This window comes from Anguilla rostrata, chromosome 8 (assembly GCF_018555375.3).
Source record: "Anguilla rostrata isolate EN2019 chromosome 8, ASM1855537v3, whole genome shotgun sequence".
In the NCBI taxonomy this organism is placed as follows: Eukaryota; Metazoa; Chordata; class Actinopteri; order Anguilliformes; family Anguillidae; genus Anguilla; species Anguilla rostrata.
In genome coordinates this window covers 23954824-23980253 of record NC_057940.1, presented here as the reverse complement: position 1 = coordinate 23980253, position 25430 = coordinate 23954824, and the positions used below count along the sequence as shown (strand labels likewise).

Sequence of the window (25430 nt, the reverse complement as noted above, 5' to 3'; positions counted from 1 at the left end):
AGTGTGAAATTTTAGGATTTTTTTTTGTTTTGTTTTGTTTCAAAATAAAAGATCACACATTGTTTAGAGACAATCTACAACAGAGTTACAAAAAATAGTTACCCAGGCAATAAGCATACACAGGATTTTTTGTTAACTATACACATATGGTTACAAGTGTGCTCGCAAAAAAGTTCATTGGAAATATACACAAGGCTTTCGTAAATGTACAACGCATAGTGTTCCAAATCTGTATTTCAACAAGGAGGAAGGGGGGAGGGGGGGGAAATCAACAGTATGTTACAATCACTTACAAGTAGACAAAAGAATGCAGACACAGGTCTTTTCTGTACAAAACGCCAAGGGCCAAATCCAATGGAAGCCACCAAACACTCTGCATGACACATATCCTCTCTGAAACCCCAGGAAAAGGGAAAACCATTACTTTAAAAAGATCTTAAAAAAAAAGAAAAAAGTCACTACTTAAAAAGAAAATATTATTTAAACATCGATAAATCAGCACTTTTTCCTCTTCCTTAGTTTAAATTAAGTAGTGACACGTTAAAACCATGAAGCATTTCTGTTCTTTGTACAAGTACTACGCTGTATAGAAAGGGCTTTTCAAAACAAAATTTGATATTACAATTTACAATATACAACAACTATATGCCACAACCGAAAAAGTGTGAATATACACTGAAATGCACAGGTTTCTAATTTTTAAATTTTTTTTGCATTTTCTTCATACGAAAAAGGGTTGTATAAGCGATTCCAAGTTTTCCACATTTACATTACAGGAGGTTTACAAATGTACAATTATACAATCAGAAGTATGTGTTCACTACTAGGATACATTATAGATACAGATTGAACATCAAAAACCAGAAAAAACTACAAAGTTTTTATATATATATTTATATATATATGCAAAAGTCTACACCAAGTATACACTATCTATTTATATAAGCAAGACCAAAAACTTTTCTCCCATGCTAAATAATCAAAAAGTCTGCTTAATGTTAGCAAAACACCAGGGACATCCCAATCCTGCTCCGTTTCTGTGATTAAGAGAGCTAAATGAATGGAAAATTAAATACGGCTTTTAAATCCAATAGAATAAAAAGAAAAAAAAATCAAATGAAAATCTTATTTGTGCCATAGTGATAGCAAATAATAAAAAAAAGGGTGAAACGATTGAATTAACTTCTTGAAAACGGGCGGGGGAAAGCAGAGAGGAGGGCGTGGATGACGAGGGGGGCGGGGAAAAAAGCAGCCGCACCCCCTCTGCCCCACCCCGCTACCTCCTCTCCCTCTCGCTTGCTCTCCGTGAGCAGAAACGCAACGGTAAAGAAATGCTCAGCCCTATGCAGCCACTGGACCGTTTACACCTATGTACAATTATTCTACACACCAGTGAGAAGGTACAACAGAGAGAGAGAGCGCACAGGACAGTAGGCCGTAGAAAAGAAGACAAAACTACTCGTGAAAGAAGTAGGGGTGAAGAACTGCGAGAAAAAAGGACAAGGCTTCTCGTAAAATGAGCATGCTCACAGGAATTCAAGAGGGGCTACAGGGACTGGCAGGGGAATGGTGTGTGCGTGTGTGTACAGGCATGTGTGTGGTCGTGTCTGCATGTGCAAGTATACATATACTTGTGCGTGTGTGTGTGTGTGTGTGTGCTCATCTGCGTGTATGTGCGTACGCGTGCGTGTGACGTGTGTGCATCTGCGTGTATGTGCGTATGTGACGTGTGCATCTGCGTGTATGTGCGTATGCGTGCGTGTGACGTGTGTGTGCATGTCCCGCAGGTCAGCCCAGCCCTCTGTCATTCTGAGGCGTAAAGCTGGGGAGGGATAAAGGGGAGGAGGGGGGTGGGTGGAATGACATTTACATGATGCCATTGGGGGGCCCACAGATGGGCCCCAGATCCACTCCGTTCTTCATGTAGTACTTCTCCAGCTTGGCCAGGATGTGTTTCCCGTACGTGTACTTCCTCAGAGTGGCCATGTGGGGCCGGATCTGCGGGGAGGGAGAGAGCGCAGCAGTTATAAACCTGCTCTTCCTGATACATGCTCTCGCTCGCGCTCATACACACGCATGCGCACACGTACACACACGCACACGCGCGCACAGACGCACACTCGTACGCACACACACGCACGCGCACACACATACGCACGCGCACACGACAACACACTCGATGACACGCGACACACACATCGCGCACACACACACACACACACACACACACACACACACGTACGCACACACGTACGCACACACACACACACACACTCACGCGCGCACCTTGTGCATGACGATCTTGCGCTGCGTGGGCTCGGCCACGTCGATCATCTTCTGCACCACGTAGTTGGCGTACTGGTCCTTCATCATGGTGTATAAGGCACTGTGCGGCCCGTCGTTCATGCTGCACACCTCGTCGATCAGCATGGCGCGCTCCGCCCGCGAGGCGTGCGTCACGCACTTCTCCACCACGTTGCTGCGGACGGGGAGGGACACGCACTTCACACCCGCGCCAGCCGCCTCACACCGGCCCCCTCCCCAAACAAACAAACAGACAGAAACTCCTGCAGCTCGACAAGAGCCTAAAGCAGTAAAGAGTACCTGCCTCGGATGCAGCTTCACACAGTTACGCTGAGATAATCACCAAACACCATTTGAAGGGTTGGGGATTCTAGACTGAAGAACTGTAGCGGCTCCAGTAACAGGGTCCATGAGGCCCTAACCAGGCTCACATTAAGGCATATACCCTTTAGACCAGTGGTCTCCAACCCTGGTCCTGGAGAGCTACAGGGTCTGCTGGGTTTTATTTTCACCTTAAAATCAGCACCCAATTGAGACCCAAGACACCAGGTGAGTTGAGTTAACTGCGTAATCAACTGCTCTAATTGATTCATGAAGTGCAGAGTCACTATGAAAACCAGCAGACCCTGTAGCTCTCCAGGACCAGGGTTGGAGACCACTTCTTTAGCCAACGTGCATGATGGACACACACACAGGGAGGGAGCCCCGAACACAGCCTCCATGCAGCCCCTGAGTGAGCAGGCCGCTGGGGGAGTACCTGGCGAATTTGTGCTGGCTGAGCCCCAGCACGCTGCCGCGGATCTCCGCCACGATCTTGCTCTTGTCCTCGGCGCGGCCGTGCTCCAGCACGTGCTGGATGACGTAGTTCCCGTACTGGTCCTGGAGCAGGCGGGGGAACGGGGCGTGAGCAGGCCAACGCGTTTAGGGGGTTACGTGTGCGCGTTAACTGTACCAGATGCTGCGCGTGCGTGTGTGCGCGCATGTGTGTGTCCGTGTGTACACGCGTGTGTGTGTCCGTGTGTGTGTGTGTGCGTGTGTGTGCGTGTGTTACCTGTACGAGCTGCTCGGTGTGCTGGTGCAGCTCCTCCAGTATAGTGAGGGTCTGCTCGGGTAGGCAGTGCTCATGTGTGAGTGTGTGTGTGTGTGTTACCTGTACGAGCTGCTCGGTGTGCTGGTGCAGCTCCTCCAGTATAGTGAGGGTCTGCTCGGGTAGGCAGTGCTCATGTGTGTGTGTGTGTGCGTGTGTTACCTGTACGAGCTGCTCGGTGTGCTGGTGCAGCTCCTCCAGTATAGTGAGGGTCTGCTCGGGTAGGCAGTGCTCATGTGTGAGTGTGTGTGTGTGTGTGTGTGTGTGTGTTACCTGTACGAGCTGCTCGGTGTGCTGGTGCAGCTCCTCCAGTATAGTGAGGGTCTGCTCGGGTAGGCAGTGCTCATGTGTGAGTGTGTGTGTGTGTGTTACCTGTACGAGCTGCTCGGTGTGCTGGTGCAGCTCCTCCAGTATAGTGAGGGTCTGCTCGGGTAGGCAGTGCTCATGTGTGTGTGTGTGTGTGAGTGTGTGTGTGTGTGTTACCTGTACGAGCTGCTCGGTGTGCTGGTGCAGCTCCTCCAGTATAGTGAGGGTCTGCTCGGGTAGGCAGTGCTCATGTGTGAGTGTGTGTGTGTGTGTGTGTGTGTGTGTGTGTTACCTGTACGAGCTGCTCGGTGTGCTGGTGCAGCTCCTCCAGTATAGTGAGGGTCTGCTCGGGTAGGCAGTGCTCCAGGATGCGCTGAATCACGCGGCAGCCGTAGGGGTGGGTGGAGAGAGCAAACACCTGGAAGAGGACCACACGCATGTCACACGCTACACGCCCAACACACGCTACACGCTACACGCCTAACACACGCCTGGCACACGCTACTCCTGGGAGACTGGGCTGGAGAACACGTGGCCAGACCAGCACTGTGCCGAACCAGACCAGAGAACACTCAGAGCACACCGAGCACTGAGACTACAGAAACCCCCACTCCACCTGGCTGGAGGTCCCAGAACAGAAGTGGTGGATCTTTGTAAAGCCGGTCTGAGACGGGACTGGGTAAAGCTCGATTTCTGAATGAGCAGGATGGCAAGAGCTGTTGCCATGGTGACTCACCTGGCCCTTAAAGGCGTCAATGATGAACTGCAGAGCGTGGGGCTGGACGCATTCAATACACTTCTGCACAACGTGGTTCCCATTCTGATCCTTCACACACTTCAGAACATGACCATCCAGCTCCCGCACCATCTCACTCTGCATAGAGAGAGAGAGTTATACACACACACACACACACACACACACACCATCTCACTCTGCAGAGACAGGTATATACACACACACACACACACACACACACACCATCTCACTCTGCTGAGACAGGTATATACAGACACACACCATCTCACTCTGCATAGAGAGAGAGAGTTATACACACCACACACACACCCCACACACACACACACACTCACTCTACACACCATCTCACTCTGCAGAGACAGAGTTATACACACACACCATCTCACTCTGCTGAGACAGAGGTTATACACATACACACACACACCATCTCACTCTGCTGAGACAGAGAGAGTTATACACACACACATCTCACTCTGCAGAGACAGAGAGTTATACACACACACCATCTCACTCTGCAGAGACAGAGAGAGTTATACACACACCATCTCACTCTGCAGAGACAGGTTATACACACACACACACACACACACACCATCTCACTCTGCAGAGACAGAGTTATACACACACACCATCTCACTCTGCTGAGACAGTTATACACACACACACACACCATCTCACTCTGCAGAGACAGAGAGTTATACACACACACACACCATCTCACTCTGCTGAGACAGTTATACACACACACACACACACACACACCATCTCACTCTGCTGAGACAGAGTTATACACACACATACACACCATCTCACTCTGCTGAGACAGAGAGTTATACACACACACACATCTCACTCTGCAGAGAGTTATACACACACACACCATCTCACTCTGCAGAGAGATACACACACCATCTCACTCTGCAGAGAGAGTTATATACACACACACACCACGTCACTCGGTTGCGCACACAGGAGTGTGCAATATACACAAGTACAATGTCAGTAAGAATAATTGCGCAGACAGGAGGAGCAGTGGACACTTACGATGACCTGCTGGTCAGAGGGGATGAACTCCAGGGCCTTCTGGATGACTCTGCAGCCGTACATCTGCAGCGCCAGAGACAGCACGTGGCCCCGGATCCGCTCGGCCAGCGCCAGCTTCTGATCCAAACTGCCGAACTGCAGCACAGAGACAGGGTCAGAGCGGCAGTCTGCTAGCCTGAAGCGTAGCACTCATGCTCCCAGTGTGCACTGCGCTGTTAGCCTGATGTTAGCACTCGTAATCCCAGTGTGCACTGCGCTGTTAGCCTGATTTTAGTACTCATATTCCCAATGTGCACTGCAGTGTTAGGCTTATGCTTGTACTCATATTCCCAGTATGCACTGCTCTGTTAGCCAGATGCTAGTACTCATATTCCCACGCTCTGCTGTTGTGCCCTGTTATGCTTTTGGAATATAGGCAGATTAGGACATCTGGGGGGCAGAGGAGGTCTGGAAGTGTTTTCTGGAACCGTGCTAACAACCTTCGCACAGAGCGATGACTAATGTGCAATGCCGCCATTGAGACGATTCAAAGATGCAAGCAGCAGCGACTCTAAAGGTGCCTGAGACTGAAAACCGTGATTGAGTGAGTCAGTCGGTGCCTGGGGACAGTGGCAAACCTCAAAGAACTTCTGGATGACGTAGTTGCCGAAGACGTCCACCATGAGCTGATAGGCGGCTTGCAGAATCTCGCTGAAGACCAGCTGACGCTCCGCGGGGGTGGCCCGCTCCAGCTTCAGCTGGATGAACCTGGGGGGGGCAGTTATTAATGCAGACTATTCTATTCCATCCCAATGTCAAATGGCTAATGCTTTTAGCAGAGAGGGGGATTCGTGCCAGTCTCCTCTCTTGGGAGATGCTATGGTCAACTGTGCCCCCCTCCCCCCTACCCGCAGTCTGGACCAATGGTGAATGGGGGTGCGTGTCTGCACCAGGGGAACCTACGAACTAATGTTCATCACCCTTCCTCAGCCGGTACCCTCTGTCCAGCGGGATGGGCTCAGTGTTCAGGGGGCAGTACCTGGAGCCGTGCTGGTCCTGGGAGAACTCCATGATGTGGCCGGCGATCTCGCGCAGCTGCAGGTTGGGATAGCGGTTGTTGCGGAAGTCCTCCAGCAGCCGGCTGCGGCCGGAGGGCATGACGTCGGACATGCCGTAGCGTAGCCGTGACGACGGGAAGAGCTGGCTGCTGGGGCTGAAGAGGCTGGAGCCGCTGCTCGCGCTCCGGTACTTGGCCTCCGCCCCCGGGGCCGCAGAGATGTACCGCCCGCTGCCATTGGTCAGTCCCCCTGTGAAAGGTCAACCAGTCAGTCATTGCCATGGCGACAGGACAAAGCAAACACATTTCAGCCTCTTGAGACCTGGCAACTCATTTTTGCTCAATGTAGGGGACGTGAGTCTCTGGTCTCAATCTCAAGAACCATTTATTCTACTATGTTAAAACCTACACTACAAGGGACAAAAAACAACAATGGATTTGAAAATATTAATTGCAGAAAATTTTAAAAAGCAGAATTGCCAAATCCTGTTCCTGGAGATCTCCAACTTTAACACAACCTTAACAAGGCACACACCATTCAGGGGCGACATAGCTCAGGAGGTAAGACCGATTGTCTGGCAGTCGGAGGGTTGCCGGTTCAAACCCCGCCCTGGGCATGTCGAAGTGTCTTTGAGCAAGACACCTAACCCCTAACTGCTCTGGTGAATGAGAGGCATCAATTGTAAAGCACTTTGGATAAAAGCGCTATATAAATGCAGTCCATTTACCATTCCACAGCTAGTAGAATTAGTATAATCAGATGTATCAAATCATGGTTGAAATGAAACCTACAGGATGTTAGATCTCCATGAACAGGGTTTTGGCAGCCCTGAACACACACACACACACACACACACACACTGCACTTGCCACCAAAAGTAAATAGCCTTATTTTCACGTAAAAGCACAGAAAGGGACCAGCAGACGGACGGACAGACTGACCGAGGTTGAGGCTGGAGGAGGAGCCGTGGGTGGACAGGGAGGGGGGCGGAGTCAGCGAGTGGCTGGGGCCCTGGTTGGGGAGGGGCATGCCCACTGGGCCGGGCGAGGAGGAGAACCCCAGGCCGTTGTAGAAGCTGTGTCCAATGGGAGTGAGGCTGCTGGGCGTGCGCTTGTACAAGTCCGAGCTGCTGGTAAGGGAGTCGCGACGGGAGCCGCTGCCCGTGTTCGAGTTGGCCACTAGGGGGAGACAGAGGAGCAGAAAACACTCAGCAGCAGTGCCAGTGCACACGCCCCTCATACTCCCAATGCACTAATTCAGGGGTGCACAGCAAGGACTGATCTGCTGCAGGATTTTGTGCCAAATTCGGCTCTTAATTACTTGATTTGCCCAGTCATATCTTTATCTGACACGTACAAGCACCAGCTACAGCCATAGACTGCAAGAGTATCCTAAAAAGTTTACTGTGCTCAAGTACAGGAGTGAACCAGCACAGTTTATAGAGCTGTCAAAACTGAAACTGAAGTAACTGTTTGGAACAAAAACAACAGGCAGACCTGCCCTCCAGGACCGGAGTTGTGCACCCCTGCACTAACTTATCCAGACAAGTACAAAGCACACAAGCAAACAAGGCTGTTACTCTCAATTCACAAGCAGTTAACATTCTTCAGACCCCTGTTCAACCCAGCCCCCTTCACACACATGCAGAGGAACCCCAACACTTCCTCACACACACTGCAGTGCTCCTCTTCACACACAGTTTACCCATACTCAAACTGTTCCTCACAAGACAGGATTTCTCTCTTTACACACACTAGCCACTCATACTGTTCCTCGCATACTAAACAATACTCCTTTAAACACACACTACCCACTCATACTGTTCCTCACACACTAAACAGTACTCCTTTAAACACACACTACCCACTCATACTGTTCCTCACACTACAGTACTCCTTTAACACACATCCACTCAACTGTCCTACATACTAACAGTCTTTAAACACACTATCCACTCATACTGTTCCTCACACACTAAACAGTACTCATTTAAACACACTATCCACTCATACTGTTCCTCACATACTAAGCAGTACTCATTTAAACACACTATCCACTCATACTGTTCCTCACATACTAAACAGTTCTCCTTAAAACACACACTAGCCACTCATACTGTTCCTCACACACTAAACAGTACTCATTTAAACACACTATCCACTCATACTGTTCCTCACACACTAAACAGTACGCAGGCCCCCTGTAAACCCCCTGGCTCCCCATGCCGGGCGAGGCGCAGTGTTCTACCTCTGTGGTGGCTGGAGGGGCGCGAGGGGCGGGGGAACGCACCTGCAGTCCCGAATCCTCCCAGCGTGGCTCCCAGAGTGGCCCCCAGGGAGGAGGAGCCCCCGCCGCCCCCGAAGCCCAGCGAGGTGCTGCCGGGCTGGGCCGAGCCCTGGGAGAACAGGGAGCTGCTCTGGGAGCTGGAGCTCATGGAGCTGCTGCCGTAGAAGGAGCTGGAGGCCATGGTGCCGCCCGGCTGCGGCTGGGGCTGCGGCTGCTGCTGGGAGCCCAGGGCCCGGAACGGCCCGTTGGCCCCGCCCGCCAAGCCTCCCGTCGCCCCATTGGCCGAGGCCGCTGCCGCCACTGCTGAGAGAGAGGGGGACAGGAAGTTTACTCCACTCTGAGCAAATCAGTTCACAGCGTTGACTCGACTTCGCTGCACTGAGTCTTTAAACGCTCCAGCAGCAGTGCTGACAGGGAGAGAGACTTCCTCACAGGACGTGAGCTCACAAAGGGGGGGAGGGCTCACCGGCTTGCGCTGCGGTCGGGCTGATGATGACAGAGGCGGGAGCCATCAGGCGGACAGGGCCGCTGCGACCTCCTGTGTTCACCACCAGCGCCCCCGTCTGGTCATAATAGGCAGTTGGAGCGAGGACCGGGTAACCTAGGAGACAGAGGTCAGGAATTACTCCAAAGGGAACTCAGGCCAAACCAGGCACAATTCTGCAAGTGCAAGACACCTCAGTCACTATTACTGAAAGCAAAATCTCAAATTTATATCCTTAGATCTGACCATTTGAAGCCAAAACACAGGAGGATGTGCTACAACATTTTACAGGCAAAATCCAGTTGATTCAAATCACAAAATGTAGCAGCCAGTAAATCAGTGGTTCCAAAACTTTTCAGGCCCCAGGGCTTTTCCATGGCACCCCAAAATGACATGCAGTCTGAAACTTTCATCTGTTTTTTTACATCGATTTCCCCAATTTGTATTGAAGAAATAGATGAACATGTCAAAATACAAAATCGGTTTAATTCAAAAAATGACATTTTTATAAATGACACACTTTGGTAATTCTCACTAGCCAGAGGGCCCCGTCACTTAAAATAATGAGTGACTTCAGCGCTCCTTTAATTCAGTGCAGCAGTCAGCCCAACAGCCTCTCCCTCCAGAGATCAGCTTTACAGCCTCGGCAGATCCCACATTTATACAACAGCACATCAAGCAGCTTGGCAAAAATACAATGAGTTATATTAGAGGGTAATCAATTGCATTTTTTTCTCATTTTTCTTCAGTCTTACTGTCTGTGATGAACTTTACAAAACAAACACGTCACTAGTCTGGTTAAAATGTAAGAATGGATCGTTTCGTGACCAAACTATATTTACATCCCAACAGGATGCATCTGCACAGGTACATCCTGTTGGGATGTTCAGACAAGTTCTAATTTTGCAGTGTGAGATAACAAATGCTCCATTATAAACTAAAATCAGGTGAGCGTACAAGTGCTCTATGAATTGATCAGTTAAATTTAAATTTAGAATTCAGTGTGAATTTTTTTGCATTAGTTTTATCATAACTTTTTAATTTTGGACACACTTTCGAGGCACCCCACGAGTGACCTCATGAAAGAGGGAGCCACTATGAAACATGCAGAAATAGATTCCATATGGATGCCAACATTCAACTTGGCATTCAACATTATGACAGGAGTATTAAGAAATATCCCTGGCATTAAGAATACATTAACACGATTGCTAGCACATTACCAGATAAATGTTCAACAGCATAGCAACACTGCCGCAACAACTGACCCTGTTTTCCACGAAACAACATCCAACACTACGCAAGTATGCCTACTTTTTTTATAACGCCAACAGTACCGCTTAATCATTGCTGTTCTATTACAGAAAATGAGGTCAGTGCTACGGGTCTGCTCCCCCCACGTAACCCAACACTACAGCGCACAGGAGCTTCAGCAGCCCTTCCACGCCCTGCTCTGAAGCGCTTCGTCCGCTTCGCCCCACCTCGCGCTCGTCAGACAGCTGGCAAACGGGGAGGGGCGGCTGCACAAGAACACGCTCATCAAGAGCGTGTCTTTCACAGAGCGGCGGCGATGACTCATCGGCACCTGCGCCGAGCGATGCGCTTCAGGAGCGCGTGCAGGAGCGCGTGCAGGAGCGCCCTGAACGCGTGGGGGCGGCGAGCGCGCTCCAGCTGCTCCGCTCTCACCAGGCAGAGCGCGACAGCGACACCCAGCCGCCGGAGCTCGGGCACACGTGGGCTAGACAGGGACGTGTCGCCACGCGGGGGGGGAGGGGGATTCTACTTATGGAACGGAAGCGTCCCGTGCCTCAGAGAGCTGCCGCTGCTCCAGACAGCAGCTGCAGCCCCAGACGCGTCCCAAAGCAGCGCCTCGCGCTCTCGGCCCGTCCTAATAATTACCCTCACCTCAAAACGGAGAGGAGAGAAACTCACAGCGAGACACCTGTGCTGCTCGCTCACCCACCCCCCGCACCTACACACACAGCCAGGGCTGCACCTGCTACTCACCCGCACACAGCACAGTCACAACCAAACAAACTTCCAGAACAGAGGCATTAGTAATGGAACCCATTCAGGTTTAAGGTTCGGATTTAAGCTCATGCCGTGCGCCAGTTTACATTAATGCCATCGCCAGTCATGGAGATGTGGGGGTATAAAACAGGCTCATCCTGAAACAAAGGTCAAAGGTCGCTCACCAGGCACGCCCGCGGCCAGGCCCTGCCCGAACGCCAGGGCGGAGTTGACGGCAGCGGCTGCCACCAGTTGGTCGTTCTGCTGGCCCTGCTGGCTCTGGTTGGGGGTGAGCGGCCGCTGGTTCCCTCCCGCGCGCATCACCTACCAGAACCAGAGACAGGGAAGGGGCTCTCAGGGTCAGAGGTCAAACCACGAGGCCTTTCATACAGTCAACAGATTTCTTCATTATTGGTATTGGTATTACACTCACACTTCCCAACAGCTCATGTTTAGAGAATGACTGACTCAAGCAGAGCAAGACTTGCACTAAACAACGAGAGGCTGGGACAGCAGAGTGTTCTAGGCCAACAGAAGATGCAGACAGAGCTGGAGACCTTTTTTGAGCTTGGAGAGCACAACAAACATTTATTTTTGATTCTATGGAGCGATATCAAGTCAAAAAATCTAGTCTATGAATTCCGTTGATGCAAATTTATGTTCTGCACTGACATAATTTTCAATGTATGACATCATCGTTTTCCTCATACGTCTTGTCTACAGTTTAATGAGCGCAGCTAATAGGGACAGAAGAGAGGTCTCAGCCAATAGGAGGCTGCAGGAGGAAAACAGGCCTCACCTGTTGCTGGTTCTGCTGATTCTGGTTGGCCGCCTGCTGATTGGCCGAGTTGGACGCTGCAGCCGCAGCCGCCTGCTGCTGGAAGAGGTTGGCGGGGTACACGCCCCAGGGAGTGACCCCGTAGTACTGGTGGGGCATCACCGCGGGGCCTGGGGAGGCAGAGGCGGGTCACGCAGGGGCACACTAAGCACAGGGACACACTAAACGCAGGGGCACACTAAACGCAGGGGCACGCTAAACGCAGGGGCACGCTAAACGCACGCGCGCTGTGACAGAAGCTACGCCCGCGGCGGAGGCTTACCCAGGGTGGCGGCGGCGGCCAGGCCCGCCGCGTACGGGTCGGTACCGGGAGGGGCGGCGCTGATGATGTAAGGGTTCGGGACGAAAGCAGCGGGGGCCAGACCTGAGGAGGGGAGGGGGGCACAGGGTCAGAGACACGCAGAAGGCAGAGGCGGACTCTGACGCGCAGACCGAGCGCGTGCGGGCGGACTCACCGATGTGAGGCTGCTGTGCGGCCGCCAGGGCGTACTGCTGCTGCTGGGCGGCGGTCAGAGGCTGCACAGCCAGCGCATTGGGCCTCTGGAACAGCTGCGCACAGAGAAGAGCGTTTGAGTTTACAGCTCATTAGCGCTGGCTCACGGTTACACCCACAGCAGCTACATGCACGCCTGGCCAGGTTTCAAAGATAAACATCGCTTAGAGTTTGCAAAGACACTCCCCGTATGCAAAACCTAGACTGAAATGTTTTTGAGTACATAAAACTCAGCAGTCCTTTGGAATGAGAACAATGTTTAACCACTAAACTCACTACTAGGAGCCGTTATCACACAACCCACAATACTGCTGGGTAATGAAAACTTTGATGCCCACCTGCTGCTGGGAGTTGTAGTCAAACAGCCCCACGGTGGCCCCTGCAGAGTCCATGGGCATCTGGTTGGCGGGGTACTCGAACTGCAGCGGCTCCATGCCCACAGACTCCATATGGTCGAGGGGAACGCTCTGGGACTCCACGCTGGAGAAGTCCTCCACGGGCTTGGGCCCGTTGCTGCTGGCCAGCTGGGACAGGCCCTCCGAGGGGCCCTGCCCGGCCCCCAGCAGATCCACCTCCGCCCCCGGCAGGGGACAGTTCCCCGGGGTGCGGCTGGGGAGGGGGAAAGAGGGAGGGAGAGGGTCAGACACAAAACCGCTCTGATCCAATTTCTGACTGCTACAACCGGCCGTCGTCTGAACAGGATCAAATGACACTACCTGAAGGCATACCAACAGTGAGGCTGCACAGTGCCTACCTTGGTGAAATAACTATGAATTCTCCAGAGACGGAACAGTAAATTTAGCCTTGTACACAATTTCATCATCCAGTGTTAGCCCTTTGAAATGAGCCAGATGTGGCTATGGGAATGCTACTATGGCAAAAATGCATTACTTTAAATTACCCTCAGACAACTGCCAGCACCAGTAAAAGCCTCCCAGAGATACTGTGAGTGACGCACTTAACCGATCGATAGTGTCGCTGCATGGCAGGGCCAAAGGCTGTTCTAGAGCCCCGATATGAAACGCTTTACTGTGATCTAATCTACGAGCGAACCAGTGTTGGTGTATACAGCCAATTAGCTCATTTAGCCAGAGTAACTGGTGGAAGCAGAACCCTGCGTACACACCGGCCCTCCGGGATCAGAACTGGCCAGCGCCAGCAGCATCAGCCCCCGGCCCCACGCGGGGTACCTGAAATCCTTCACGTCCACGTCGATGCCGTTCTGCACGGGGAGCCCGTTGGGGTTGTCCATCACGTCGCTCTCCACCTCCTTCAGCTCCTTCAGCTTGTCCGCATCGAAGGAGGCCTTGGGCTTCTCCCGCTTCTCCCCGTCCTCCGACTCGGGGTCCCGGGGCCCCTGAAACGGAAGGGGGCGGAGGCTCAGACCGCGGCTGACCAATGCCGCCACACTTCCTGGCTGGCTCGCAAGATCAGACACCATCTGCATTTCACCCCAAAGAACTGACAACTCGCTTTGTTCTGTTTTTGCCAAAAAAGCGCATACAACTTAAACTGGACAGTTAAAAGCCTTATATTCCAATCTATCCACATTTTAAATATTCATAAATAAGGGTGAACCTAGCTTCAGCACACATCCTGTGAGGATGTTTTATAAACCTGTGTTACCAGTTATAAAAACAGAGAGACAGACGTATAGGAAGAGACAGACAGACAGGCAGGCAGGACCCGGGGGAGGGGGACTCACAAACGCTCCCTTGCGCAGGCAGGAGTCCAGCTTCTCAGCGGGGGAGGAGCTGAGCACGTACTCCACCATGCTGACGCCCAGGCCGCCGTTCTCCGAGCGCGGGGACAGCACCGACCCCACCTCGCTGCCGCCATGGAAACCCTGGCCTGGCCGGCGCTGCACCATGATAGGCTGAGAGACCGAGTGGTCTGCACGGGGTGGGGGGCAGAAACGTACGGTCAAACTCGTATACACGAGGGTCTGGTAGGTAACCCTGGTCCCAGGGCACCACTGATGTTCCTGGTTCCTGTGATCCAAGCTTTATCACAACAATCTGATCAAGAGCTTGAATGGTGAACTGCTGAGAGACTCCAGCACATGTACACCTGTGTACAGTGATACAGTTATGTAGCTACAGGTCTGAATGGAGCAAAAACAGGGACCATCTCCAGCAGTCCCAGACGAGGCCTGCTTACCCCAGGTCTATATCCACTACACGCAAAACAGCTCATAGGGGAAAACTTAGCCCATGAGCCATTTTAAAAAATATGAGCAATGAGTAATTTACTGCACATGGTTGTAAATGGATTGCTTAAATTATACATGTATATTCTTATTGTCACGAGCTGGAGAATGCCCCGCCCCCTTAATGATCACATGGCTCTGTGCTCATCCACAGTGCCGTGACAAAAGTTTATGATTTCCTCTATTACTGCATGTCACACTGAACGGTTTCAGATCTTCAAATGTAATATTAGACAAAGGGAATCTGAGTAAACAGATTCCCTTTGGGGGAGACATAGCTCAGGAGGTAAGACCGATTGTCTGGCAGTTGGAGGGTTGCCGGTTCAAAATTCCCCTAGTTTTGATATACTCCTTGAGAAGAATTTACTGTAATCTTTTTAATGTTATTCAAATGTGTTGTGCTCAGTTTAGCCTTGGATAAAGCAACATTAAACACAGAAAAAATGTTTAAAACACCCTTAACATCCATGTGAAACAGAAATTTCCCCCTTAAACTTAACTGGTTGCGTTACTTTTAGCAACAATAACCGCGACCAAACACTTCCTATAATTTGATATCACATCGCTGTGGAAGAATTTCAGTTGGTGTGAGATTATTTATTTAATAAAAAGTTATTTAAAAAATGTGTTCTGTGTTTGCTCAGGTTCCCTTGGTGTAACATTTCCTCTGAAGATATGAAACCATTCAGTGCTACAAACATGCAATAAGAGGAAATGAGGAAGGGGCAGATACTTTCTCTCAGCGCTGTATATTGGGCTGATTTGGGCCCCTGAGGCAGTGTGCGGGTCCCTCACCTGAGGCCCCCCAGGCGCTGTCCCTCCACTGGTCCAGGAAGATCCCTTTGGGTCCGTCTTTACTGGAGTCGTCCGACTCCCAGAACTTTTTCCCCGGGAGGAGCTGCTGCAGAAAGCACAGAGGTGGAGAGGTCGCATCACAGAAACCCGGCTGCCCCAGCCCTGCCCAACACCGCCTACCGCCTCCAACACGCCACCCGCATCTACCCCCTCTATGGCCTCCAACACCCCGCCCCCGCCTCCAACACCCCCCCCACCCCCACCCACCTCTACCCCTTCCAGCCTCTCACCTCTCCCATGGCTCGCCCCTCCAGCGCCAGGGCCTGGAAATCGTGGTTCAGTTCATCCATTGACCGCACCTGCAGGGAGGCATAGCAGTCCGGTCACTCCACATTCACAGTGCTCAAACCGATGATCACATACGTTTTTACCCTAGCGGGTAGTAGCAGAGTGCAATTCACATCACTTGATATTCAAATATTACACGGCTCCCAAGATCAAACTGAATGAATGACGAGTTTCAAAGCAGGAGCTGTATATAATGTGCCTGGTGTCATGGTTATAACCAGGATATCTGAGCAGAGATATTACATATGGATACAGCCTTCAATAAGGAATCTCACGCCATTGTTCTCACCTGGTTATCAGAGTGGATGTTGTCTAATGGGTTTCATGTCGTGGTTCTCACCTGGTTATCAGAGTGGATGTTGTCTAATGTGTTTCATGTCGTGGTTCTCACCTGGTTATCAGAGTGGATGTTGTCTAATGGGTTTCATGTCGTGGTTCTCACCTGGTTATCAGAGTGGATGTTGTCTAATGGGTTTCATGTCGTGGTTCTCACCTGGTTATCAGAGTGGATGTTGTCTAATGTGTTTCATGTCGTGGTTATTACCTGGTTATCAGAGTGGATGTTGTCTAATGTGTTTCATGTCGTGGTTATTACCTGGTTATCAGAGTGATGTTGTCTAATGTGTTTCATGTGTGGTTATTACCTGGTTATCAGAGTGGATGTTGTCTAATGTGTTTCATGTCGTGGTTCTCACCTGGTTATCAGAGTGGATGTTGTCTAATGTGTTTCATGTTGGTGTTCTACCTGGTTATCAGAGTGGATGTTGTCTAATGTGTTTCATGTCGTGGTTCTCACCTGGTTATCAGAGTGGATGTTGTCTAATGTGTTTCATGTCGTGGTTCTCACCTGGTTATCAGAGTGGATGTTGTCTAATGTGTTTCATGTCGTGGTTATTACCTGGTTATCAGAGTGGATGTTGTCTAATGTGTTTCATGTCGTGGTTATTACCTGGTTATCAGAGTGGATGTTGTCTAATGTGTTTCATGTCGTGGTTCTCACCTGGTTATCAGAGTGGATGTTGTCTAATGGGTTTCATGTCGTGGTTCTCACCTGGTTATCAGAGTGGATGTTGTCTAATGTGTTTCATGTCGTGGTTCTCACCTGGTTATCAGAGTGGATGTTGTCTAATGTGTTTCATGTCGTGGTTCTCACCTGGTTATCAGAGTGGATGTTGTCTAATGTGTTTCATGTCGTGGTTATTACCTGGTTATCAGAGTGGATGTTGTCTAATGTGTTTCATGTCGTGGTTATTACCTGGTTATCAGAGTGGATGTTGTCTAATGTGTTTCATGTCGTGGTTATTACCTGGTTATCAGAGTGGATGTTGTCTAATGTGTTTCATGTCGTGGTTATTACCTGGTTATCAGAGTGGATGTTGTCTAATGTGTTTCATGTCGTGGTTCTCACCTGGTTATCAGAGTGGATGTTGTCTAATGTGTTTCATGTGGTGGTTCTCACCTGGTTATCAGAGTGGATGTTGTCTAATGTGTTTCATGTCGTGGTTCTCACCTGGTTATCAGAGTGGATGTTGTCTAATGTGTTTCATGTCGTGGTTCTCACCTGGTTATCAGAGTGGATGTTGTCTAATGTGTTTCATGTTGTGGTTATTACCTGGTTATCAGAGTGGATGTTGTCTCCTGTGGGCCAGCGGTGCTTGCCGTTGTTGTAGCCGACGCCCGGCTGCTCGCCGTGCTGCCGCTGGAAGAAGTAGTCCACCATGGCGTCGTCCTGGGAGCGTCCGGCCCCCCCGGCCCCGCCGGGCACCTGGCCCGAGTGCGCCTGGCTGGGGGGCGCGGCCTGAGGGGTCTGCCCCGCGGCGGGGGCGCCCGATCCTGTCGTCAGCACCACGGGCATGCTGGGATGGATGGTCTCGAGGGGGGGCTGTTTGAGGTGGGGGCTGAAGGAGTCCTGCCAGAGCACTGCTTTTCTCTTCAACACACAGGCAACGCTCATTCCACCAGCACCTGGGGGGGGCAGAGGGCAGCGTTACGAACCCTCCCCTGGTACTAAACCCTGCTTTATTGTTCCAGATGGATGTCACAGGGTCATCCTCCCTGAGCACAGTGTTCAGTATACGCTGCTAAATTAGAACTAAAGGACTGCGATGACATCTGTACTGAGGGCCTCTGTACATGCCAAGCTCCTGAGGTAGAGCAGGCTCGGCTCCCCGCACATTTGAATACGGCGGTGGGAAGCAGGTCGCACGCTGCGGCAGCGTACACCACAGACTGGGCTCCCGAACAGCCATGAACTGCTAATGCAACTCGTTAGCTTCACTTAAGACCACGGGCAGCAGCCATTTACCCCCAGGCCCGTAAACCACCGCGGTACTGCTGCCATCGCTCAGATGGCTATAATCAGAGTAAGATGGTGATTATCATCATTTGAGCCACTGCTAGGGGAATCTACACTCACAGACAACAGAAAACACAGGTTACAGGGAACCTGGAAAATCACCCCTTTAAGATCGCACAAGTGGACTACACCGTGATGCGACCGCGGCCTAACTCAAGGTACTGCAGAAAGCCACATTTAAATAAGGGACCCCGTTTGCATTTCAACAGCCGACAGCAAAGCGGTTTGCGCAAAGCAGAGGTGCAGACGCAGGACCGCGGGTCTATTAATCGCACGCAGTGGGGCAGCCAGGGCCTGCGTTCAGTCACTACACACGGGGCTAAACTTAGCGCAGGCGTGATAAGCAGCACTGAACGCAGATAAAGGGGAGCGCTCCAGCTCACACGAGCCCAGCTGCACCTCCGTTTGCAGCGTGTGATGGCACTGCCTGACTTGGGGAGGGGGGTTAGTCCTTCACTTTATTGACATGGTGGGTTCTGCGTTTAAGCCTTTGTTCTTTGGATTACAAAAGCCGAGGCAGAGCTACCAGTAACGCCACAGAGGGCAAACAAATCTGGCCACTTTTCAAACAACGCCAGATGAGACACTATTTACTACGAGACGCTGAAATCCCTCAGCTACAAGGGATTATGTGTGCTTATTATTGCTTTCCAGTTCCTGGACCTAAATTCTCCTTTTATTTTATCATGATTTTTTCCCGGTTTTATCATACCCAGTTTTTTTAGTCTCTTCTCCACCGAGATGCACTTTGTCCTGCCGCTTGCTGCATGAGTGGTGCAGCATAAATAAAGCTAATTATTACTTATTCTGCATATCAGGGCCTGGTTCTAGGTTTACAGGCTGGATCACTGAATAAAGTTGTTTTTGGACATGGCCCAAAAGGAAGAAAACGAGCAGTGCATGGTGGGAACTGTAGTAGCACTGGCAGTATGTCATTGGACCACTAAACTCTGAGAAGGGAATATTAATACAATTCATTAACACCACTGCTGTAAAGAACTGTAGCCCATGCACTAAAGACTGAACATACTGGTAAAGTGTAGTCCGAGAGGCAGAGAGGTAAAAAAATGTTACAGTTGAACAAGCTTTTTGTTTCACCTGCTTTGCTCAGACTTTTCCAGTACAAGGAAGATGTGACGCCTCCACAGAGGCCTTCCATTTAGTCGTTCAAAAACAGCTTTCATATAAATGCTACGAGCCGTTCTGCACTGGCTTTCAGTCGTTCAGCAGATGCTCTCACCAAGAACGGCTCATAAAGCAGAGTACACACGCACACACTGTTTTCAGCTGGGAGACATTTGGGCTCTACATACAAAGTATTGATTTACATATCTACTGAGCACATAACACCGCCTCTGAACATATAAAGCTACTGCAGGCGTCGAATGGCTGGCTGCACGCACCAGCATGTCAGAACTATTAGCGCTAGCCAACAAGGCTATCGATTTAAGACTGCTCCTCCTGCCGCTACAGCATGAGAAGTAGGGCCAGCAATTTGATATCATCTGCTTCCCAGAGCTCCGACTCGAGAGTACGCAGCTATCGACGTACAGATTGTCTCGCACAATGACTGCTTTTCTGAATCTACTGTCGAGTCCTTTTCCTGTAGGCAATCACCCCATTTTCACCCACTGTGACAGAAATAAGAGCAAAGGAGGATAAAGAATGAAGAGAATGATGGAGATAAACAGACACACCGGTGCACTGCGAGTGGCTCTGCGTGTGGATAATAAACAAAAACAAACACGTCCATTCTTTCTGCGCCCGCGCTTTTAAACAGACGATACTCAGACGATGATGTGGGCGGCGGGAGGGAAGAGTTAACCTCAGAAACACAGCCTGGCTCAGTTCACTCATTGTTTCAGGAACAAAGAAATGTTTCTCAAGGAGCGCAGTTAAAGTTTAAGCTTCCAAAGTAAAAAGCAGTGTGAGAGCGGGGCAAAATGGGAAGGTGCGTTATGCTTTAAAGAAAGCAGATTAAACATTCGCCTACAGCGCTGCTCGTGCTCCAATGAACAGCGCTCACTTCTCCAGGTGCTACACCACTCATCGCAGACAAGATTACAGCAAAATTCAAACAAACTGCCAAGGCAAAAGGCCTTTGACATTTTCTTAATGCATTTTCATATTGGGATACAAAAAAAAAAAGAACAAATGATTCCAATTTGTAGGAAATGTACACAATGCCATTATGCAACATAATTATGCAAGCCAGTCAACATTACCACAACAGAAACATCAAAACATCATCATTTCAACTGTAAAACAGACATGCACAGTTTCCATTCAAATAAACTGACCATACCCAAATCTAAAACCCATAAATAGTCATGAAATAACTTCTCCAAAGAGCCTTGGACAAAGTTTACTGTGTTTAAAGATGGTCTTGTGTATATGCTACAAAATGGCCGACAACACACATCTAGAAATAGCCAAAATAAAGCTGCGTTTCTGAAACCATCAGCACAAGGTTCACACAAACAGAAATGAACTACTAGAACTACGGTGTTTCCAGTAAAGCAGGGTTCTCCAACTCCAGCCGTGCAGAGCCACAGTCTCTGGAGGCTTCTGAGTTTTTCTTTCAATCAGCAGACAGTTTAAGCCTAGGAACCAAGGTGCACAAGCTCTTAGGCCAATCAGTGACTTAACCACAGACGGGCTAAAACACACCCAAAACCAGCAGATGCTGCAGCACTCTAGGATCCAAACCAGTTAAATCTGGAGTCCTCTGCCCTCTGCAAATCAAAGAACTTCCACAGTGTCCATGTTCTGACACCAGGATACGCCCACCACCAATTACATAAGACCTGTTCATTGTACACCTAACTACAGCTCAACACGTCATACTTACTCTAGCCAGCTTGCATAAAGGAGTAGTAGTATATTCACTGCACTTAAATGACTTCTGTGAGCCTAATTCTACTCGGAGCTACCCATTTTCTACCATACACATTTTGTCACTTATAATCGTGGGAGTTCACCTTAAGATGATACAGGCATGAATTACTCATGTTTTTCTTTATTTATTAAAAAAATATATATTTTTCACTGGTGAGTTACCAGAAACTTAATTACTGTTTCCCAGCTGCAATTAAATGTTTCTCAAGAGCAGAAACCAGGCTGAATAAGTCATATTGCTGGGTTTAGAACAAGCTAACGAAAAACTGCTCGAATTTTAACAAGCACTAGGCCTAAGTGCTGCTAATGGACCTATGGAGCCATAAACTAGGTCATGGGGCTGGGATTGGTAGCTTAACAACCCTTTTGGGTTGGTAACTTGAAAACACCAAGACATTCCTGTGACTTTTGGATGACAGAACTTTGTCCAACTTAAATTTCAGTTCAAGTTGTATCCCCTCAACAACTTGTGTTTCCTCAAAGCTATTTCTATGGAAAAGGGCAAAGGGAAGTTGTGCAACCCCCAGACACCTCTCCCCTCCTGTAGATCAGTGGATGACTCTTTAAAAAAAAAAAAAAAAAAACAAAGGTAGGAAACACTGCTTTTCCCAGAATGCACTGTACTCGATTTTGCAGTGAGAACAGTCAAGTTTGAAATGCACTCTGGGAAGTAAAGCACAATTCATCATGGGTAAAGCCTGTGCAGACAGAAAAGAATGATAGAACAACTGCATTCAAACCTTTTTGGGAGAGAGGGCCTCTCCTAAAATCTTATGGTGATACAAGCCAAATTTTTGGGCAACAGTTGCAGAAACAGGCAACCAATAAAGCAACTAGTGTGGGTAATGGGCAACTTTGTAATTAAAAAGAATTTAAGTGACTGGAACGCATTTTAGCCAATCAGAACGTTTCTACGGTTGGCAGAGACAGCCATGTCAGAGGCTGAAGCCTACACTGCTGCAACTGAAACTGTACAATTTGATTATGTTTTACTCTGATAAGTGTTAATAGTATGAACAACTGTTGTGGTGGTATAAACTCATATGCACAGAAAACACATTACAGACTAATTATTTCAAGTGTGGTTGATGTTATACTGCCATCCACTACATACATTTAGCTTTCAGTTCACGTCAACTAAATATTAAGGGCATTAAGTATCTAGCTAGCTAAATTGGAAGTGTTCCTCATTTCACTCAATGCTTTGATCGTTTCTCATGATAGATAACATCTCTATTATGATGGGTAGCCACTGCACATAGCTGACGCTAGCTATGCTTGGTGACAATGGTAGTATTGAGTTAAATGACTTCCCAGCTAAGGTTAGCTGCAAGCCAATTGCATTACTCCTACCTTTACAATGATATTAATATAGCAACAATCAGAAAACGTATCTAGGTAGTGATCTCATGCCGAAGAAGTATCAGTTTACCATCAACACTTGAAATAATTAGTTGGTAATGTTTTCAGTGCATATCAATTTATACTAAATGTTATATTAAACATGTAAACTGTTATCACTGTAAGCTCCTTTTTGCTCCAGAGGTGCAGAAAACAACCATTATGGAAAAGAAAAATTGAGACTGCTGAGATCACATGACCCAATTTCAGCCTAGTGATAAAAGTTGCCCTCAAAGCTGGTCAAATTTTCTGGATAAAGAATGAAGTTGCCCATCCCCTCTCATTTTCCCTGCAACTGTTGCCCAACAAGTTGCCCAATGTAGCATAATCTTTACAGGCATTAGCGTACTCAATCACAAATCACAGACGATTTAAGTCATGGAATGAAGTTCAAAAAAAGGTTTCAATAAGCCAACTAGGTAAATGGCATGCAGGGTAGGGTGTTCCTTTTACTGTTTGGAATGTGGTTTGTTACAAAGATGTGTACCCATCACATGGATAAAAATGACTACTTCCTCAGTGAGAAAGTATGTACTTAGCAACCTCATACTGAACTTCCTCGAGCCAAGACCACATGGCTACAGAAGCTACACAGTGCATCCGATAGTTAGGTTTCAGTTACAGTCACCTGACTATTTGGTGTTGTGGATATATGCCTTTAAACTTGGCTAATGTGTAATTCACAAAATTAGACTGAAGAAGTACAAACAAGACACAGTATCCAGACATTTTTTTTTTTTCTTGGGGGGGATGGGTAGCAGTGGACTGGTCCAGAAAGAGAATTTGTGGGGGATGGGTTTGTACATAACAGTGGGTGGAAAAAGTTTCATATAAAGAGATTCCACGATTTAATGCAGTTAGAGGGGATAAAAACATGCACCACACACAAGCATGAGGCCAGGCCATCTAAAGATCAAAATGTTAGCATACAGTAACTTGAACTACAAATTTGGTTACAGACCAGGCCTCTCAGTGGGAGAACGTGAAGCTCACTTGTTTATCATGATTGGGTTTCTATTCATAAAACAGTTTAAGCATGATCCATCCTATATTGGTAGCCTTAGTACAACGATTGACGGTATCATTTGGACTGCCATTTACTGGCAGTCCAAATGATAACGTTTCCCAAAACCCTCGTGTACTCGGTCCCCTTTGACAGTCGTATGGTCTCAGTGATCGGCTGCTGACACTTCCCCGATAGCTATCTCACAATGCCCACCCATTGTTTGTTAGCCAGCTACTGTAATTAGCTACTCAAGCACACACAAGCGGCAACACCCGGAAATCAACACTGAATTCGGCCCCCGTTCATTACCAACACAAATACGGTGGTTATACAAGCACTGGCTACATGGCTAACGTTACCCCGGAAACGTGTATTAATATCCACCACGAAGTTAATTGTTTAAGCTACCACTTAAAGTTTCACAGCATCGTTGTCTACTACCTAACCAGTAACCAACTCTAATCCAAATAGCAAACCAATTAAGATAGTTAACTCTAGATGGATGTCGAATCGAGATAGCTAGTCTAGCTAGCTAGTAGCTACCACACACCACCCCCCAAACTATTGCGGTAAACAAACCAAACCCGGCCTATTTTACAAGTCAACAACAACAAAATAATGCACTGCACTGAATTGGTTAAGAACGCTTATACGCCAGTGTGACGCCCGTGCAATATAAGGAGTACCGACCGTAGATCGGACAATTTCAGAGCACCGCAGAAGCCAGTCTCCGGCGACAATACATGGCCTTGTCTTCTGGACACAGAAGCCGATAAACCAGCGTACCAGAAACAGTCCCAAAATGAAATGTAATTTTCGTGAAATAGAGTAAACACCAACCAAGAATCTGTAAATGCTCTGCTTTGCAAGGTCGGCCTTTTTCAAAGGGGTAAAGGTTCTTGAGTCTACAGGTCGCCAGCGATAACAAAAGAGGCCCAAATACCCAGGACAGGAAGACCGATACAAGAGGAGGAAGAGACGGGAAGGGGGGACAACACAGGTTGAATTTTTTTTTATAAAAACGTGAATGATCCACGGATACGCAAAATACACATACTATACAGTGAAATGTGTTTTTAAGCTCTCACGGGCCTGAGGTGACCCATTTACTTACAGGCGGAGTGGGTGGATGGTAACGGATTTCAGCCCCAGAACTCTCCGACTCCCTAGCTTTCACTCCGACAACATGGCGGCTCAATCGGGCTGACTGTTGCGTTGCATTATGGGAAGAAAGCGAGCCGAATGTGTGGTTCATTGCGCCAAGAGGGGAGTGTCACACGAGCTCTTTGTTAAAAGGTTGCATGCTGTGCAGAAATACATCGCTCCATACTTAAAAATATTGACATAACCATTGGCGTGTATAAAAAATGAAAATGCTCATGGTGAAAAATTTTAGTTTTCCATCGTGCTCGATGTATAACGGATTGTCATTTTTCTTGATATGTCACGGTAAACAGACAATTTACTCATCGACATATTCGCCTGTGGTCAAATTGACAACTGATTCACCCCTCCACTGAAATGTCTGCTATTTACTTTAAATGGTTTATGGTGCTTGCCTCTCCTGCACAGTCGGAAAAAAGTACCGTCAAACTAACCATCTACTTGAAATTATTGGTTATTTTACTCGTGCTAAATATCCCAAATAAATTGCCCATCACTGCTTTCACGTCTTATCAACACCTATGATTGAATAAATCCATGACGTCATATCAGGATGCATTCGCGTTAGAAACAGACATTTTGACCCAGCAATATAGAGCAAGCCATT

The 25430-nt window shown here is 48.7% G+C and overlaps 1 protein-coding gene across 9 annotated transcripts; it reads right to left on the bottom strand.

Moving 5' to 3' along the window:
• Positions 1-4: 4 nt before the first annotated feature.
• Positions 5-25209, bottom strand: pum1 (pumilio RNA-binding family member 1). 9 transcript variants are annotated; one of them, XM_064347162.1, is made up of 22 exons: positions 24774-25023; positions 17611-17963; positions 15941-16009; positions 15651-15753; positions 14352-14539; positions 13837-14003; positions 12985-13255; positions 12609-12702; positions 12416-12517; positions 12115-12263; positions 11501-11639; positions 9288-9422; positions 8783-9124; positions 7477-7713; positions 6517-6784; positions 6116-6245; positions 5499-5633; positions 4434-4571; positions 3990-4115; positions 3062-3183; positions 2287-2479; positions 5-1998 (listed from the first exon to the last, which is right to left on the bottom strand). In XM_064347162.1, exons 2-22 carry the CDS (start codon positions 17950-17952, stop codon positions 1867-1869), a joined length of 3582 nt encoding a protein of 1193 aa, XP_064203232.1. In that variant the 5' UTR covers positions 17953-17963; positions 24774-25023; the 3' UTR covers positions 5-1866. The 9 variants fall into 9 exon arrangements, with proteins under 9 accessions (XP_064203232.1, XP_064203230.1, XP_064203231.1 ...); XM_064347160.1 differs by having other exon boundaries at positions 15651-15756; positions 24774-25002; XM_064347161.1 differs by having other exon boundaries at positions 8783-9121; positions 15651-15756; positions 24774-25001.
• Positions 25210-25430: the final 221 nt, after the last annotated feature.

Excerpts from the sequence above, each read along its gene's own strand:
- pum1 (XM_064347160.1), bottom strand. The coding sequence starts at position 17,952 with ATGAGCGTTGCCTGTGTGTTGAAGAGAAAAGCAGTGCTCTGGCAGGAC. Across the intron at positions 3,184-3,989 it reads ACACCGAGCAGCTCGTACAG|GACCAGTACGGGAACTACGT; the intron begins GTAACACACACA and ends CGCCTGCTCCAG. Across the intron at positions 1,999-2,286 it reads GCAAGATCGTCATGCACAAG|ATCCGGCCCCACATGGCCAC; the intron begins GTGCGCGCGTGA and ends CCCTCCCCGCAG.